This window comes from the organism of the source record quoted next, unplaced genomic scaffold, assembly GCF_019419815.1.
Source record: "Pyrus x bretschneideri cultivar Hongxiangsu unplaced genomic scaffold, Pyrus_bretschneideri_v1 Contig3, whole genome shotgun sequence".
Taxonomy (NCBI): domain Eukaryota; kingdom Viridiplantae; phylum Streptophyta; class Magnoliopsida; order Rosales; family Rosaceae; genus Pyrus; species Pyrus x bretschneideri.
In genome coordinates this window covers 13,033,410-13,053,015 of record NW_025999612.1, presented here as the reverse complement: position 1 = coordinate 13,053,015, position 19,606 = coordinate 13,033,410, and the positions used below count along the sequence as shown (strand labels likewise).

Below are 19,606 nucleotides of genomic sequence, written 5' to 3'. Positions count from 1 at the left end.
TGATTACATTTTGAAAGTATCACACAACCACTATTCCCAAGTTTTCATTACTTTGTGTGGGCATTCATTCATTCACTAATTCTATAACATACATGAATATGTAGGGTCGAGAATTCCACTTTATAGGACAATTGGGAGGAAAGAAATTAATGTACCAATCAAATAATAAATTTACACTTGAGAAATGTCGATGTTGTTTAGCTTTTGTCAAGCTCTTCTATACGAGGGAGACAAATTGAGGAAGCGATATGATATTTTAAGGGTAGTTTTTCAAATTGATTTTCAGTCACATGCCTCCCCACTTGGACTAACCAATAACTTCACTTTGATATTGACAGATTGATTAATCGATTCATTTGACCAAAATTGCTTCCTACGGCCATCTTCTTTGTGATTGGAGCAAGCTTCACATTGGAATAATTATCAAGGATTCAACCTCACAGCCTTCGCATATTTATACAAATATTAAATAGGAACCTAACCTATTATAGTTTTTGTTATTTTTGGAACAAACGATATTATCTACATAGACTACACTAAAACGGAGAGAACCTATTACAGTTTTAACTACTCGTAAATGTATTTCACTTTTACAAGTACTTGTAACTGTATGTTATTTTACAACTACTACTTGTAACTATAAATACCCGTTTGGTGAGTTGAATGATATGGAGTCTTAGGAATAGGATTGGGTTGGCTAGAATTGGTTAGACTTTGTAAACATAACTTATAACCCATGTGTATGGATAGCTTAGTAACTCATTATATTGTGGATTTATAACTCATCATCTCTAGTCATGTCCATCTCACACTTTGACACAACAAATAACAAACTGAACTCAAGTTAATTTTAATTGGTCACAACCTTATGTTCTTAGCACGCAAGAGAATGAGTTCGATCCATTTGGTACCAACTACCAAGAATATCTTCACACGAGGTTACTACTAAATTCAAATTTACTTACTTTCACGTATATGTAAGCATATTAATTTTATCGTTTGATTAATACATGAAATGATAATATTGCGTGACGTATTTTTAATACACATATTTCTCCAATCAAAGGAAGACGAGACCGATAAGCCGCCACTACGACGACAACGACGGCAACGACGATAGACCGTGATATGTGTTCCAACAAGTTATTAGTTTAGTTTAAGACAGAGACACAGCGTTATTTGCGGCCTTCACATCTTTGCATGTCAACCTCCACAAGTTGCCCACAATTAAATCCCATCCATCAATCCACAAACTGACAACCGGATCTCCCGGTCACCTCCTCCTCCTTGCCGAAACGGTAAAAATCTTTTAACCTTCCCATCTCTTGTTCCCCTTCAGTCCCAAAATCTACCTCGTTTCAATTTTACATTTACCCCTCTTGTGGTCGGTGGCTGTTCATTTCTCTCCCTTCCCTCACAAAAACGGAGGAAAAAGCATATTCAGCCTAATTTCTCAGAAGGAAGAAAACGAAAACAAAAACCAAGAAAAATCTTCATAGTACCAACTTGGTAGGGCCCTATTCCCATTTTTTCCCTCCGTATCATGTCGTATTAGTCTGGCCTCATAGTAATGTCTTGTGTTATGATTGTCGATCGATCTATCGTTAATACAGTATTGATAATTTATCGTCAGAATATGTGTTCATATTGTCAATTCATTTTCAATTAAGGTTTCTTTCTTTGTGTTTGTTCTGTCAGTATTAATCCTAACTACGAAACAAACGTTCGTTGTTTCTTAGGGTTTCTTTCGTTGTGTTTCATTTCCGTCTGTATCAATTAGGGTTTCTTTCGTTGATAATAGTTTTAATATTTGGTACCCGTTGTCATTTCATTTTCGATTAGAGTTTCTTTCATTGCGTTTATCTTGTTTGTATTAATCCTAACTATGGAACAACCGTACTTCCTTACACGTATGTCGTAGAAATACTTTCAATAATTGTTGTATTTCTGATACAAGATCGATTTGCGTCCGTTTATATTGTCTGCATTTGGTCAACTTTATTGTCCTGTTTTAAATTTTTTTTTTTTTTTTTTTTTTTTTAAAGAAGAATGGTTCTGATTAATTTTTACTGGGGTTGGTAGGTGATAACGAATAATCGAGAATTGTTGGTGGCTAGTATAAAGAGGGAGGGAGATCATAAGACATGATGACAGACTCACCAAAGACACCGGCGAAAGGCAGTAGCAAGTCACTCATGGAGAATTTGCTCGGTCTTCTCCGCATCCGCGTCAAACGCGGTGTTAATCTCGCCGTCCGCGACGTCCGTAGCAGCGATCCCTACGTCGTGATCAAGATGGGTAAACAGGTAATCTCCCCCTCCTCCATTTCTTCATCTTTTTGTTCACTGTTTTTCTCTCTGTTTTTTAATCTTATTTTTTTATGAATTTCTCTGCTAAATTCCTGTCAATTTTGTTAATTACTTTCATGGGGTGTTTTAATTTTGCATCATCAAAATAACTTTATTAAAAATTCCCTTTTTCTTTCATTTGTAATTGTTTCCTTTGGCTTGTAATCTAGTATTTTCATTGTATGAAACTTCCCACGTGTAAGTTTATCTTATGCTGCCAATTCCAAGCCTGGACAAAGGAGGAGAGAGAGCGCGTCAGGTAGTCAATAGCTGGTATTCTGTATTTCACGTCGAATCCCTATGATTTGTAGATCTTTTAATCTTCTCACAATATTTCTGTGGTGCAATTACCAAATTTTTTTTTTTTTTTTTTTTTTTTTTTTTTTTTTACTGTAATGCTTTTAGACTGATCTGATTTGTGCTTTGCTGCGCTTCACAAAGGCTCTGTTTTTTTTTTAGCCTCTATTACTTTTGTTGAATAAGAAATTCAGGAATATGTTCCTTTTATCTTTATATGTTTAAAGATTAAACCTTTTTTGATGCAGAAACTGAAGACTCGTGTAATTAAAAAGGATGTTAATCCTGAGTGGAATGAAGATCTTACTCTTTCTGTCACAGACCCCAGTATCCCAATCAAGCTGGTAAGCTCTAGAAGCACTTTTAACTTTTTCCGTCAAACTTTTGTCATAAGCGGTTTTAGTTACCCAAAAGCCATACGTTTAAATTCCAAACAGATAGAAGATTGATGCCAACGGCCATCATCTCTAGGAGTGAAACTAAGATTCACCTTAGGTGTCACGACAACAGTATCTTAAGTCTATCGGGCACTGCTATGTATTTTAACTTCTCACTTGACAATGCATGATTAGCTTTAGATACCGCTTCTTCTTCTTCATATATCTTAATGTTTGATTCTCCAATTTTCCATTGATTCCTGTTTAGATGAATTTTCATTTTATCTTTCGATTTTTAGTGGATTTTAGTGCCTTCCAAAACCAAAAGATATGAGTTTGTTTGTGTGTGGGTGTAGACTGTGTATGACCATGACACATTCAGCAAGGATGACAAAATGGGAGATGCAGAATTCGGCATCTCAACTTACATAGAGGCATTGAAGGTGAACTTGGAAGGGGTCCCAAGTGGCACGACAGTGACGAGAATACAACCAAGCAGGGCAAACTGCCTAGCTGAAGAGAGCTGCATCCAGTGGAAGGATGGGAAGGTGGTGCAAGACATGTGCCTCAGATTGAGAAATGTTGAATGCGGCGAGGTCGAAATCCAGTTGCAATGGATTGACCTTCCTGGTTCCAAGGGATTATGAGTGCCTCAAGTTCTATGCTTAAGTCGTGTTCCTGCATAATATATGGGCTGGTTGTTGTGGTTGTAAGATTCTAAACATAACAGTTTTTCATAAGCTGGGATGGTTTGTTGACGATCTAAATTTCCATGGTGCTCCGGAGTATAGAATACTCCGAAAAATCCCGTTGATAAGATATGTATAACAAACTCCCGATGTATGTACTTAAATTAGGGTTGAACGATTTTTGACTTTCATCTCTGTCTTGCTGGGTATGATGTCAAGTAGCAAGCTCTTCATGTCTTAGAATCTTGCTTTGTATTATTTATGTACCCATTAATTTGCAGGAAAAGTTATATACAATGGATTATAATAAACGTGGTTGTACATTTGCATCTACTTTGTAACAATGCTTCATCAGTTAATTCCTCCTTCATGCCAGCCCAGGAAATGTTATATTGCTCCTTTATGTCTCTGCTAATTAGCTATGAACAGGGACTCCCGAGAAAGGGTAGAAGAGAATCAGAACGAATATAAGACATACAACGATTACATATGTATGATCATTACGCTTCAACTGGGCTACCATTTCACCTTTTTCTATGCAATCGATATTGGGGATTGGTTAGTCATAATTATCTAACACGTTATTGTCGAACCAGAAAACTCTCATGATGAAATGAGCTTAAATCAAAATACTAAATAGCATGTATATTTATAAAAAAAAAATTCTATCTATTATTGTGGTGAAAATCATAATGCTAGAGGAATCATTACAGCAAGGTATAGAGGGGAGTCATGAACGTCTATGGTCTATAACGTACAATTATTTTTTATAAACGAAATCCTTGCATAGACTTATATAGCTAGAGTTAGGCTACTCCTCTCGTTACTCTCGTTTATTGATTTTGAGTAGAACTCTAGCTTTCTTCAATAGAGAATGTCAAAGTAAAAAAGAAAGTTCCACCGTAAGCCCAATTTCTTGAGATCCAACCCAATACTTTGCTGGGCTGACTTCAAATACCTCCCTTGCCTTTCAGGCCCCTGCCTGAAGTACATCCCTTTTGCCTAGCTATATAGAAGAGTGTGTGTGTGTGTTTGTGTGGATATAGACGACTCTGTAAGTAACTGTGTTTCCAGTTGCAGGGTGATCAGAATCTGAATAAAGTAGATCTACACTTGACTCCTCCAGAGACGACGTCCCAGCCTCCCAGGAACTGTTTTTATCATATATTCGTCCTCCGTACTTGATGAAGCAATCAGAGAGATTCAGAGTAAGCCTACGCCTACCCTAGCTATGTCCATCTCCATTTGGATACGCTTCTTGTCTTAAATGCTTTCTATTTTTCCTCAGCCGGCCATCCCACCTGTATTTTGTACGTACTATCATTGAAGCTTTAAGCGTGTAGAAATGGAGCTCATATATATATATATATATGCACACACATATGCATTTCTACGTTACATCGCTCTCATTGCTGAGCACCTCATCGCATGCATGCAGCTCAGGTACTTACGTAATAATAAATTAATGGCTAAACACTGCATGTATAGCAATGAACAAAATAATTGCAGACATATCTTTCATATCTTTGGTCGGAAAAGGAAATGAAATGCTTCATTAATGGTCCAACCAAACAGCATAAGGACAAACCCTAACCCTCATATGTACCATGAGGAACCGCCGCCGTTTACCACATGAGACCACCGCCATAGCTAAAGCAGCATAACTACGAGATAGGATTAATATGCCTCTCCAGGAAGCATATTGCTCGGCACTTGTGAAACTGAAAGAAGCAATGGAGGAAACTTAGGAAAAGTCGATGGATTTTGTAGATGCAGCTGCAACTCAAGGAGCTAACAGCATCCCATCCAGTTGAACTTGCACCCACTACACTTATGGTATAATTCGATCAATCTTAATCCAATAATTGACCAACAAATATTTAGAAGTAATTAAACAAAAGGTGAAACGTAGAAATAAGAGAGTCAATAATTAATCGACAGTACTAGCTCTGGTTTAATTCTGAATTTGGTTATATATAGGTGAAACCTAGGAATAATACAGAAGGACCGAAAGGCCACCCTGAAGAATTCGAGGGATGAATTTTACGGAATTATGGCATTGGCCATTACGTACTAGTGACAGTATACCTGCAAGTTATGCCATGTTGATGTCCCATTAAACTATCTGAGTTTCTACATTGTGTACGTTTGTCTAGCAGGGTTTTTAATTAAGCAGTGTTAGAGAGTTACTGTTTCTGTTTTTTGGGGAATGGTTATTGCGAAGTGATGAATTGCATGCGTGCATGTTTTCGTGTTTATTTGGTATAATGTGATGGCCTCTTGTATAAGTGTGGCTATTACAATCGTATTATCAGGGTGAGGAACAGATCTGGAAATATATACGAGCAGAGGTCCTCCCTACTGCAAGACATAATCATGAGTTAGCGTTTAGGGTTTAATAATTAGAGTAAAATACAAAAAACTACCTTAACTATTGCGGTCATGCCAGTTTCATACCTCATCTTTTAAAATTGACAATGTCATACCTCATCTTACGAATTTGTGACAATGTCATACCTCCGTCAATTTTTCTGTTAGTTTTTCTGTTAAATGCTGACGTGGCAATAGACGGGGACCACTTTCTATTAAAAAATTAATAAAATATTATTAAAAACTAAAAAAAATATTTAATATTTTTTAAATATTAAAATAATAAATAAAAGTAAAATTTAAAAAAAAAAGGGTAAAGTACAAAAAACTACCTCAACTATTGGGGTCACGACAGTTTCATACCTCATCTTTTAAAATTGACAATATCATACCGCATCTTATGAATTTGTGACAATGTCATACCTCCGTCAATTTTTCTGTTAAGTGCTGACGTGGCTTGATTCATGACCTACTTTCTATTAAAAAAGTATTAAAAACTAAAAAATAATTATTTAATATTTTTAAAATATTAAAATAATAATAAAAGGCCAAAAAAAAAAAAAAAAAAAGACAATCCAATTTGTCTTCCCCCCACACTCGCACTCAATTTCCCCACACCCACACCCATACTCTTCTCCCTCCTGCAACCCATAAAAAAATAAAAAATAAAAAATAAAAAAAAACCCAAATCTCGTCTGGGGGAAGATAGGTGCACAAAGAAGGTGGAGGATGGGTGCGGGAGAGGATGTGGAGAATGGATGAAAGTGGTGGATTTGGGGTTTGATGGGTTTTCAAAAAAATAATTTTTTTTTTCCTTCTTCGTTTTCTTCCTTCCTCGTTTTCTTCCTTCTTCTTCCGCAGGGGAGTTGATGGTTTTAAAAAAATAAAAAAAAAAAAAAATTTCCTTCCTGCTTTTTTTTCCTCTTCTTCTACTTCTTCTTCTTCCTCCTCCTCCTCCTCCTCCTCCTTCCCCTTCTTGTTCTTCCGCGTTGATAGGGGGGAATTTTTTTTTTCCTTCCTCCTTTTTTGTCCTCTTCCTCTTCTTCTTCTTCTTCTTCTTCCTCCTCCTCCTCCTCCTCCTCCTCCTTCCCCTTCTTGTTCTTCTGCAGGGGGTTGTTCGGTTTTCAAATTTTTTTTATATTTTTTATTTTTTGGGTTTGCAGGTGGGGGGAAGAAAATGAAGATGGGGAGAAGAGAGAGGAAGGGGGAGGGGGAGGGAAGGGACAAACTGATGGTTTTTTTTTTCTCTGCTTTTATTATTATTTTAATATTTAAAAATATTAAATAATTGTTTTTTAGTTTTTAATAGAAAGTATGTCCCGAATCAAGCCACGTCAGAACTTAACAGAAAAACTAACAGAAAAATTGACGGATGTATGACATTGTCACAAATTTGTAAGATGCGGTATGACATTGTCAATTTTAAAAGATGAGGTATGAAACTGTCGTGACCCCAATAGTTGAGGTAGTTTTTTGTACTTTACCCCTTTTTTTTTAAATTTTACTTTTATTTATTATTTTAATATTTAAAAAATATTAAATATTTTTTTTAGTTTTTAATAATATTTTATTAATTTTTTAATAGAAAGTGGTCCCCGTCTATTGCCACGTCAGCATTTAACAGAAAAACTAACAGAAAAATTAACGGAGGTATGACATTGTCACAAATTCGTAAGATGCGGTATGACATTGTCAATTTTAAAAGATGAGGTATGAAACTGTCATGACCGCAATAATTGAGGTAGTTTTTTGTACTTTACCCTAATAATTAATTCCTAAATAGATACGTAAATGGAAAGGAAAACGATTTATGCACTTTCTTCTTCTCGCATGTCACCCCTTTTTTTATTATAACTGTTAGTTTGAGTTTGTTAAAAAAAAAAAAAAAAAAAACAAAACAAAACAAAACAAAAACTGTTAAATTGAGTAAATCAAGAGACTTGAAGGACAAAAACAAAAGAAGAAATGCAAATAGAAGAAACGAGAGTACGTAAATCATTTCCTTGGTGAAAAATGGTTTCAAATTTGGTTTGCTGCTTTGCCTCGAGCCTCTACATAGAGGCCTTTGGGTGGCTAAACACATGGACCAATCTTCAATTTTGTGGCCCAATGGATATGTACCAGCTAAGCATCCTCTATTCTATAGGTTTTTAGTTAACTACTTATCAAACCTTACTTAATTGAGAGATTTTCAATATATAGAGAACATGGTTTGGTATATCTAAATATTATAATATAAATAATTTGATATTTGAATAAAAACAATTCAAATCATTTGTATTGTAACACTTAGTATATCACGTTATGTTTCATGCACAATAAAAAAATTTCTCCACTTAATGGGTGTGAGCACGCAATAGTAGGTGCCCTAGACAATCCCTAATTAAAGTGCAACAAACTGTGAGTTGATTTGTTTATCCACTAGTCCAAAAGATAAGAGATATATGCCTGCTTTCCCTAATTATGAGGCTTTAATTTATTCAAATACCAAACACACATATATGCGATGTATCGCTGAAAAAACTAATTTCATACCCTTTTCATTTTTTAAAATTGCTTCTTTTTTGTAATTAATTGATGGACAAACGGCCTTTTTTTTTCAGAGACTTTTTGTGAAACACATGCCTGTGTTTTAAGGCTTTTTCATCCATTAAAATATAATTATTTTTATGTGATGATGATCGACGTATGCATTTACCTAAATTCATCTCCCTTTTCTCCCTATAAGCACCCTAAAAGCTTATGCCAAAGTCAATTTTTGCCGTCCACAAGTTCAATGTGAATCCACACTATATATATATATATATATATATATATATATATATATATATATAAATATACGTCCCAATTTCCAACAAATTAAAGCCACTTAATTAGAAATGTATCCACCATCTTTCTTCTCTTTGGTAAAATGGAAGTGTCCACCATCGATAAGGATCCATACCAATATTACCTTAAATATTTTCTTCTTTGGCATTGCAGCCTTGCACCAAAGAAGGAGCTTTATTATCCGACTTTATCTCTTAAATATTGCACTTCACTCACAAAAAAGGTCTTCTTAAACTCTCACGAGGACTCCAATTCAAACATTGCACTTAATTAAGGCTTTAAGCTTGTGCTTCTGTCTGCCATCTTTCCCAAGTTTCCAACTAATTAACATGCGCCATCTTAATCAGACCGCTCCTTCTGCTTACTAATCAGTATGTTATCTGCATTAACGTTTATTCACTATTCATGTTTTGATGACTGTTTACCTCATTATTTCATTCACCATTTGGATGGCAAATTCTAAACCAGTCTCCTTAATCTATTCCTTGATTTACTCTTGTGAAAAAAGATCGTTTTGACGAAAGGATATTCTACTTTTATCTACAAGGAAGCTGATTCAAACTTTGGATTAACAAAACAGCACACTATCTGACCAACTAATCTAATTCTTATGTTGCTTGTGAAAAAAATTAATTTAGGTGCTGTTTGATAACTATTTCGTTTTCACTTTTTTGAAAACTAAAAGTAGTTAACAATCAAATTTTTTAATATGGAGAAAGTACGTAGTTTTCATTTTTTAAAACAGTAATGTTAGAAAGATTAAATTTGCAAATCAAAGGATGTGTCTTATTAGGCACATTTATCAACAATTAAGTCATAATCAAATCATTAACTTTCATGTCATTTAGCTTATAAAATTTTACCTACAAATTTAGTATTCATAGCATTACTTCTCCTTTTCAAAAAAGTAAAAAGTGAAAATGAAATAGTTATCAAACGGTTTTATCTATGACTACTCATTATTTCTTTGATGAAAAGAATAAAAAAAGGTCCATGACTCAAAAGGAGAGAAACATGCATGATCTTTGGCAAATTCTATTGTCCCTCTACGCGGAGTGGTACTTCCAATCTCATATATTTCTTGGTTTGATCACAAAAAGATTTGGAACCAAGATGAGATTTGCATAGGAAGCCAAAAACATTACTCAATGTGCCCAAAAAAACAGAGTTTGGTCAATTCTTTCATTTTTTTAATAAAAATAAATAAATTTTGGTAAACTTCAACATTACATCAAAATCATCTATAAAACGAAAAACAGTTTAATAGAACAACATAAACGCCATGCCAAAGGAGAAAACCAATTCTTTCATTTCTATATTATATTTATTCTCTCTTGACAAACACAAAATTATAACTTACCCCAAACTATTTGTAGAAAATTCGAACTTTGATACAACAAGAAAGATTATTGCTCTAGTTAACTTGGCTGATAGAAATCAGCCATTTTTTTTCTTCGTGAGCTTGTCCAAAGCTAGTTTCGATATTTAGGATTGATCCATTTTTTGTCTTTGTGACACCAATTGCTAATTTATCGAATAGAGCACGCAATTTGGGGAATGAAGAAATGATGAATTAGTTTAAGAAATTCATGCGATTCAAGTTCAAGAAAAATGGGGGGTTGTTGTTTGCTTCTTGTGAGAGATAAGGCGAAAGCAAATGCATGGAGAAAGAGTTAAAACTGATGATAAATACAAGAGCTTCTTGCACTTAGAAAACAAAAAACCTCCATTGCAGTGCGTGCAGTGAAGGCATGGTGTTTGGAGTTTTGGATTTCAAAGAGAGTTGTGAGATTAGCACGTCGATCTCTGTCCCCCATTTGCTTTCATTCCTTTGTGAACCCCAAGCTCCCATGGTCCTCATCATTAACTTCAAAGCATGCTTCTGAGTTTTCATCACTTCCAGGGTTTAATTTTCCATTATATTATTTATTTAATTAATTTGATTTCATCTCCCAAGTTAATTTCAAAGCCAATCATATGTTAGAATGTCAGTATTTAACATAAATTAATCTGTTACCTTTCAAGGTATTCACAGAATGAACTATTTTAAACAACATTATCCCATGGATTAAAATGTTCTCTGTATCATCAAAACTTCACTATATTACCTGTCTGGCATGAAAACCATTTCTTCCCTGAGAAATGGTAAGGAGACTCTAGACTCTTTATTGACTCTATGCCCTTAATGTTTTTGGTATAATATTTTATAATATTGATATGAAATTGACATTAAACTCAAAGAGTCCACAAAGAGTCACACTCTGAAAGAGTCTCCTAAGCATTTCTCCTTATTTTTTGAGAGAGAAGAATAAGGCAGCGTTTGGTTAGCATCGTAGAAAAAAGAGAGAGAGAGAGAGTACTTTTCTACTTTTAGCTAGGCGTAAAAAGCAGAAAGGAAGAACTCAATGCCAGTATATTCCAAAAGCCTCAAAGCACTTCTTTTGATAACCTCAACAATATTTCTCCAACTAATCTTCGCAAGTATGAAAGTGTAGTTCAATTGGTTAAAACAACAATTATTCCTATACTAAATCCTCTCATTCTTGCTATCGTTTGTGTTACAAATAATATAATATAGGATTAACAACTTCCATATGTGTGTGTATAATATTTTCATGAACAATACTTTCCTCCTTTTTAGTAAGGAAAAATTCCTCATTTTTCTATCGCATCATTGCTTTATCGTGTAAACACCATCATTGAAACTGTTGATTTCCTTTACCATCTTCTAAAACTCATTCCTTACAAATTGATTTGAATTGGAGTTCATATGACCATTCATATGTGTAAAACAAATCGATGATAATAAGTAGCATCCTTATGTTAAACTGACGCAACTAGATATATAACAAGAGAAATCGAACGAAATTCCATGTTAGAATTTGCTAGCAAATAAACTGAAGTCCATCAACAATCCGGAAAATAGAGATATCTCTATTTCTAATTGATGATATTATGAATGAATACAAACCTAAGGTCAAGATGACCCATTTATTATGTAACTTAACCCTGTAAACCTTAAGAATTCAAATAGCAAAGGAATTAAACAAATAATAAAATATCAAAAAGATCCTAAAATACTAGTCCTGTTTTGACAGTAGCAAAGAATTTGAGTTCAATTTCTTTGATTGAAATGAATGAGTAAACAATCTTCAAATTAAATGAATTTTTTTAGAAATAATTTTTAGAGTATAATAGAGATAATAAACCGTTATGACATTAGTAATGAAATGATATCGTGTTAGGAGGAAGGAGATCTTACCTCCTTACTGGGAAAGAGGAAAGTATTGTCCGATCTTCATTGTCGTTTAACAAAAGTAGTACTATTTAACCACAAGAAAATAACATGCGTAGCTCTTACCTACAATAATATAGCTAACCATTATTAAGTGTGATCGGATGTCCAAATAGAATTATTGCGAAGAAATATTATGGTAGTCTCAAGACACAAGAGTGGAGTGTATAATGTTGTTCCATGGACACAAATATACAAGTCCAAAATGAAATAGCACGGCATATGGCATAGCTAGGATTGTAGTCTTCCTCTAAGTTGTGATTGGCGTCTAATCCCACCTAAGAATTGACATGCAAGCGTTTGGACGTGCCAAATATGTGGTATGGCTTAGGAGTGGACAATTTAGGATCCATGTGATCAACACTATTATCCTCGCTTCTTCCCATGAAGATTATTCGTGGGTTTTGGCGTGCAATGTCAAAACTGATGGATTAAGACATGCAAACTTTATACGAGGAATGCTTACACAACTCTTAAAATTGGGCTCTTTATGAACTATCTGACATTTTACAGTTTTAACGTTAATTATGTGTCAATATTGTACAACCTTTTGCTTTAAACATGCGATGACATAAAGTTCATAGAGAGTCTCACTTTTGAAATAATCCTCTGAACATTTCTCAACTTTATATTCGAATGCACTATTACTTGCCACAATCTTCTTTATTGTTAACCACCAAAAATAGAAAGAAAAAAAAAAAAGTAATGAAACGAACTATGGTGGTATTCCTATTTGATGACACACTCCGTGTACTTTTAATTTAATTTCATAAATTTGATTTAACTAATTTCAGTTATTTTAAGTTCATTGATCATCAAAAGTTCATTGACAGCTAGTTTATGGAAGGAGTGTTTTGGGATATCAGTTACAATTGACTTCAAAGTAAGTTTAGTTAGTTTTATGGAGATGTTCTGAGTAAAGTTTGAGAGTGAATGATTGTTTATTTAGAATGAAATTTCGCTAGTTTGTTGGAGATACTCTTGATATGAGTCAAAGATCGATTGATTCCTGGCTCAAAGGGGAGTTTAGCTAGTTTGTTAAAAATACTCTTGACTTGAGCCAAAGATCGATTGATTCCTAACTCAAAAGGAAGTTTAGTTAGTTTGCTAGAAATGCTTTTAACCCGAGCAAAAGATAGACATGCTTCTAACTAAAAATGGAGTTTAGCTAATATGCTAGAAATGTTGTGAGGTGAAATAAAAGATTGATCGGTTTTTTACTCGAAAACAAATTAACTAGTCTTTTGGAAATGCTCTTATCGATCATCCATAAGAGAGAAGGAAAGATGCAGAAGGTCTTTTGAAAGATTAAAAAGGTCCCCAAACAAAGAAACAACTAGTTAGAGACACAGCCACCTCTAACCAAAATGCTTTTTCTCCACTTTATGCAACCAGTAGACCCATACAAGATAGAGCCACACACCAACTTACAAAGAAACTCAACTCTACATATATGTAATCAAATACCATCCCTTCTTAACCCTAAACCCAAATTACACTTCCTCTTTTTTCAACCACCCCAAAAAAAAAAACAAAAAAAAAAAAGGAAAAAAACCAAACTGAAATTATAAAAAAGCAAAGTACTTTCTGAGACCTGAAAAGCTGAGCGTGTTTGTGTTGGGGACTGCAAGTGCAAGCTTGCTCTCGCAACTGTCAAAGCTCTATTCTTTCTGCTTATTACCCACCCACGCACGCTCCCCCATAATCCCAAAACACACATGCTCTCCTCCTCCTCTTCCCCTTTTCATCATCAACCCCACCTCCACCGCCTTCCTCTTCCTTCTTCCACCACTACTTTCCTCCACAAATCCTCACCCCCCCAGAAACAGAGCAATAAGAATTAACTTTCCTGATTTTGGTTTTCACCAATCACCAAGATGATCACATTATCCGACTTCTACCACGTCATGACGGCGGTGGTGCCGCTCTACGTGGCCATGATCTTGGCCTACGGCTCCGTGAAGTGGTGGAAGATCTTCACCCCCGACCAGTGCTCCGGCATCAACCGCTTCGTCGCCCTCTTCGCCGTCCCCCTCCTCTCCTTCCACTTCATCTCCACCAACGACCCTTACAACATGAACACCCGCTTCATTGCCGCTGACACCCTCCAGAAGCTCATCGTCCTCGCCGTCCTCGGCGTCTGGACCAAAGTCAGCAAAAGGGGCTGCCTGGAATGGACGATCACTCTCTTCTCCGTCTCCACTCTGCCCAACACTCTGGTCATGGGAATCCCATTGCTCAAGGGAATGTACGGCGAATTTTCCGGGAGTTTGATGGTGCAGATCGTCGTCCTCCAGTGCATTATCTGGTACACTTTGATGCTTTTCATGTTCGAATACCGAGGAGCAAGACTCCTCATCTCCGAGCAGTTTCCCGACACGGCGGGATCCATTGTCTCCATCCACGTCGACTCCGATATTATGTCGCTCGACGGAAGACAACCCCTCGAGACTGAAGCGGAGATCAAGGAGGACGGCAAACTCCACGTCACTGTCAGAAAATCAAACGCTTCGCGGTCGGATATTTTATCGCGGCGGTCTCAGGGGCTGTCGTCCACCACCCCGCGGCCGTCGAATCTCACTAATGCGGAGATTTACTCCCTGCAGTCTTCGAGAAATCCGACGCCGAGAGGGTCAAGTTTCAACCACACGGACTTCTACTCCATGATGGCTACCGGAAGGAACTCGAATTTCGGAGCTAACGATGTTTACGGGATGTCTGCGTCCAGAGGGCCGACTCCACGGCCATCAAATTTCGAGGAAGACGGTGGCGGCGGCGCTGTCAGCTCCGCTACTGGAAATAAGCCACGGTTTTACCACGGCGGACAGAATAATGCAGCGGCGCATTACCCGGCCCCAAACCCAGGGATGTTTTCTCCGACGGCGTCCAGAACCGTCACCGCTAATGCTAATAGCAATGCCATGAATGCAAAGAGAGCTAATGGGCAAGTTCAGAAAACAGAGGACAACAATGGCGGGAAGGATCTTCATATGTTTGTTTGGAGCTCAAGTGCTTCTCCTGTTTCAGATGTGTTTGGAAGCAATGAATACGGTGGTGCTGCCCATGATCACAAAGAAGTTAAATTGGCTGTGTCTCCTGGAAAAGGTACAAACTTCAAATATTTCTAAAAAAAAAGTTTGAATTTTTCCTGTTATTTTTTCTTATTTTGGTGACATGGGTTTTGTTTAATTTGATTGATTAACGGTGGGAACTTTTTGGATTTTAATTCAGTGGAGGGGAGGAGAGAAAATCAGGAGGAGTATTTGGAGAGAGAAGATTTCAGGTTCGGAAACAGAGATCAGATGAACATGAACAATGAGGTTGAGAAAGGAGGGGATGGGATTGGAAAAGGCAAAGTGATGCCTCCAACAAGTGTGATGACAAGGCTTATTCTCATCATGGTTTGGAGAAAACTCATCAGAAACCCAAACACTTACTCCAGCTTGATCGGCCTCACTTGGTCTCTAGTCTCATTCAGGTAATCCCATCCAGTCCAGTCCAATCCAATCCAATCCAGTTCAATCCAATCTTCTATCTTGTTGAAGTGGGATTCTGTTCTTTCTTTCTTAATAATTGTATTTTTGGTTATATTTCTTTTGCAGGTGGCACGTTCAAATGCCAGCCATTGTAGCGAAGTCCATCGCCATACTATCTGATGCAGGACTTGGCATGGCCATGTTCAGCCTTGGTCGGTGTTAGAAATTCCTTTTGTTTTTTCTTACAGTAATTTGGCACCTTTCATGCATTTTTTCAATCACAATTTATTATGCGTGCATAAAAATTGTACTTCGTAATTATAACGAATTATTTTTACATATGCGTCATATTGTGATTTTTAAGAAAGCGGGGATTCTTCAGTGTCCTTTTATTCCTTTATTTATTAATAAGTATCTTTAATTATTAATGTTTTTAAAAAAGCAAGCAAAGAGTTTGTCTAGGGTTTTTGATTTGATGTAATGGGTTGGTGTTAGTGATGATGAAAAGTCCATCACTCTTTTCTGTCTTTCACACATGACCGACTGTGACTGACAGACAAGTGGTGGTGGTGGTGGTGATCATGGTGTATGTGATGATATGTTGCTGCTGCTGCCGCCTGCTGTTTGGCTAATCTGCTTTTTGATGTGATATATTTTTTGCAGGTTTGTTTATGGCTTTGCAGCCAAAGATCATAGCATGTGGTAACTCCGTTGCAGCTTTTGCCATGGCTGTGAGATTCCTTACAGGTCCAGCTGTCATGGCAGCTGCCTCCATTGCTGTTGGCTTAAGAGGCACTCTCTTACATGTTGCCATTGTACAGGTCACCTCCCTCCCTCTCTCTCTCTTTCTCTCCCCATATTTTTCCTCTTCTGCCTCCTTCTGACACAACCAAAGCAATCCCACATAGCTTAACCTATGCTCCAAAAGCTTTCCTTTTATAATTATTTTGTTTGCTTAAAGATAATATTTTTTATTATTTTTCATTTGATTTTTTTTTTGTTTTGTGAATTATTTTTAAATAAAATCATCATGGCATCTCACTGCTTTTCAGAAACATGGCCTGAGAAATTCCACTGCCAAAAGACTGAGACAAAAGTTGTCCAAAAAAAAAAAAAAAAAAAAGACTGAGCTAAAAAAAACAAAATCAAATTCCAACCCAGTATATAATTATAAAAAAAATAAAAACTGATTTATGTAATTACACAATGACTCGTTTGGACCTGTATGATTTATGTACGCTGCACAACAAACATCTGTGCCATTGTTAACATGTTTTTGTTTTGTTTGGCTGTTTTGCCAAACAAAATATAACAGGCAGCCCTACCCCAAGGAATTGTTCCCTTTGTCTTTGCCAAGGAATACAATGTACACCCTGATATTCTCAGCACAGGGTAAGTAAATATTATAAATTATTTTAAAGTAAGTTTTATTTACTATTTTCTTTACTAATTAGACACTAATTAATTAATGATTCAAATAATTAATTTCAGGGTTATATTTGGAATGTTGATTGCGTTGCCCATAACGCTTGTTTACTACATTTTGTTGGGGCTATGAAGATGCTTTTGAGAGTAGTGGAGACCAACAAACAACAGTGGCTTTTGGCTTTTGGCTTTTGCGTTTCATGCAGGCAGAAAGCAAGAAGCTCATAAACGCAAAGATGATGAGAAAGAAAGATTAAGAGAAGATAGAACATTGCAGGGAAGAAATGAATGAATGAAATCTTTTTTATTTTGATTAATCGTCTTTTTTCTTAGTAAAATTTGTAAAATGAGTTTGTAGTGAATTTAAGTTATAAAAAGAACGCTTTCTGTAGTTTATTTATTAGTTATAATCTTTAAATTATATTTTGAAAATTATAATTAAGGTAGAAAAAGGGGAAGAAAAAAGTGAATGGGAAAGTTGATGTGATGATAACTTGTTATGTTGCACCAGTGTTCTAATTCAGTATTATTCCAGTTCTATTCTATGGGTTCCATCTTTACAAGATTCCCAAGTTTTTCTATGCCTTGTCTACATATGAAAAAGTATGGAATCTTAGGGCCTGTTCGTTAACGTTATTCAAAATGATTTTTCGAAAAACTCTTTTGTAAAACGAGAATGACAAATAACATTTTGCATTTTAAGGATTTCAAAACACGTCTGGTAGTTTAATCCGAAAATGATTTTGAGAATGAAAACATTGAAAACGTATCTAGTATTAAAGTTTTGAAAAAAGATAAATTTTTATTTGGAAGTAATGGCAGCGGTGGTGGTGGGATGGCTGTTGAGACGAGTGTTGTTGGTAGCAATGGTGATTGGAGTAATGGTAATAGTTGTGACAACACTAGAGGTATTAGAAGTGGTGGGATACAGGTTCTCACTAGGGGTAGAGGGTAATGTTGATGGTTGTGAAAATGGTGGTGGTAGTGATGGTGAGGGTTATAAGGTGGAGTGGCAATGGTGATGGTGGCGATGATGGAGGAAGATGGTGGTTGTGATGGTGGCGGTGGCAGTGGTGGTAGCTGTAACAGTCAGACAGTTAAGTGGTGATGACCATGGTGGTGGAGGTGCAGGTGATGATGGCGGTCATGGTGAAACGGTGGCGGTAATATCGATGTGGCAATTGTCAGACAATGGAGGTGGTGATGGTTGTCAGACAATGGAGGTGGTGATGGCTATGTGGCAAGGGTGATAGAGGTGGAGGATATAGTGGTGACAATGGTGGTGGGAGGTGGTGGCATCAAAGATGGTGGCCATGATGGTGATGATGTTGAGACGGTGGAGAATGAGGAGGCAATGGCAATGACGACAATAGTGGTGGTATAAATGATTTTATTTTTTTATCAAAACTTTAACTTTGTTTTATAATGTATTTTTTTATTATTTTAATTGTTCTTGAAAAACGGAAGAAACATCAATTTAAAAAATAAAAATAAAAAATTGCGTCCATCCAAGGGGTGTCCATTCTTATGCATTTAGGGCATTTTTTTGTAAGGAACAAATTTATAGGAAATGAATATCATTCTTTTTCATGTGTTTACTAATAATAAAAATTGTGTATTATTCTCATTCATGTGTTTACTAATAATCAATCATTTTCACGGAATGTTCATCCAAAAAATGAAAATAATAAGTGAATTTGTGTATCTCGTACCTTCTCATGCTTTGAAACTTAAGGTATGTAATTGTTAAAGTGTGGTTGTTTATCTCATACATATTCTGTCACATCCTCATTTATTCTCATGATAACTAAACATGCACTTAGTTGTGCTTGACATATTTTCAGTGAGTGAGATTTATTGCAGTTGTTAATTTTGTCTCTTTTCAGTTAATTCCATGTCATTTATTATTAAGATTGCACAATTGTTTTAATCATATTTAATTTTATTAATCATTATTTATGCAAAAAATAGACGGTAAGATGAGAGATTAATATATAGGGGTGAATTCTTTTTTTTTTTTTCTTTGTTGGGTGGAGGACTAATATAGTAAGAAATAACACACACACACACACACACACTCACATATATATAGAAATTATTATTTTTCTGATTATAGTTAATCAACTAAATATGTAGGAGCTTATATGCATGAAGATAGTGCAAGAAGGGCCCTCCACTACATGATGGGGGTTTGATTTTGATGGGGACCTCTATGGAATATTGGGAGACAAAAGTCACAATCCAAGGTTTCCCTCTCCTTTTCTCTCACTCCATCCTTATAGTCTTTTAGTTACACACATTACCTTTTCTTGACAGCTTTCCTTTTCATTTGATCGGGTTCCACTTCCATACTATTTAGTATTAAATGTTACGAGTATTGAATGGTATGTGTTAGAATTAAATTTGTATACTATCATGTGCAAAATAGATGCACAAACTTAACAACTTGTAAAAGAACAAACAATCGTGAACAACCTTGGCACTAGTGGGATATTGGCCA

General features: G+C 35.8%; 2 protein-coding genes across 3 annotated transcripts; both read left to right on the top strand.

The window, feature by feature from the left end:
- Nucleotides 1-1,378: 1,378 nt before the first annotated feature.
- Nucleotides 1,379-4,044, top strand: LOC103946936 (protein C2-DOMAIN ABA-RELATED 4). 2 transcript variants are annotated; one of them, XM_009357763.3, is made up of 4 exons: nucleotides 1,379-1,509; nucleotides 2,083-2,306; nucleotides 2,894-2,989; nucleotides 3,379-4,044. In XM_009357763.3, the coding sequence occupies exons 2-4, from the start codon at nucleotides 2,145-2,147 to the stop codon at nucleotides 3,667-3,669; spliced, it is 549 nt and encodes a 182-aa protein (XP_009356038.1). In that variant the 5' UTR covers nucleotides 1,379-1,509; nucleotides 2,083-2,144; the 3' UTR covers nucleotides 3,670-4,044. The 2 variants fall into 2 exon arrangements, with proteins under 2 accessions (XP_009356038.1, XP_048445760.1); XM_048589803.1 differs by lacking the exon at nucleotides 1,379-1,509 and adding an exon at nucleotides 1,555-1,670.
- A 9,689-nt stretch (nucleotides 4,045-13,733) lies between these two features.
- On the top strand, nucleotides 13,734-17,497 carry LOC103946937 (probable auxin efflux carrier component 1c). The gene is made up of 6 exons (XM_009357764.3): nucleotides 13,734-15,310; nucleotides 15,437-15,683; nucleotides 15,808-15,893; nucleotides 16,345-16,502; nucleotides 16,997-17,073; nucleotides 17,173-17,497. Exons 1-6 carry the CDS (start codon nucleotides 14,083-14,085, stop codon nucleotides 17,237-17,239), a joined length of 1,863 nt encoding a protein of 620 aa, XP_009356039.2. The 5' UTR covers nucleotides 13,734-14,082; the 3' UTR covers nucleotides 17,240-17,497.
- The last annotated feature ends 2,109 nt before the right edge of the window (nucleotides 17,498-19,606 follow it).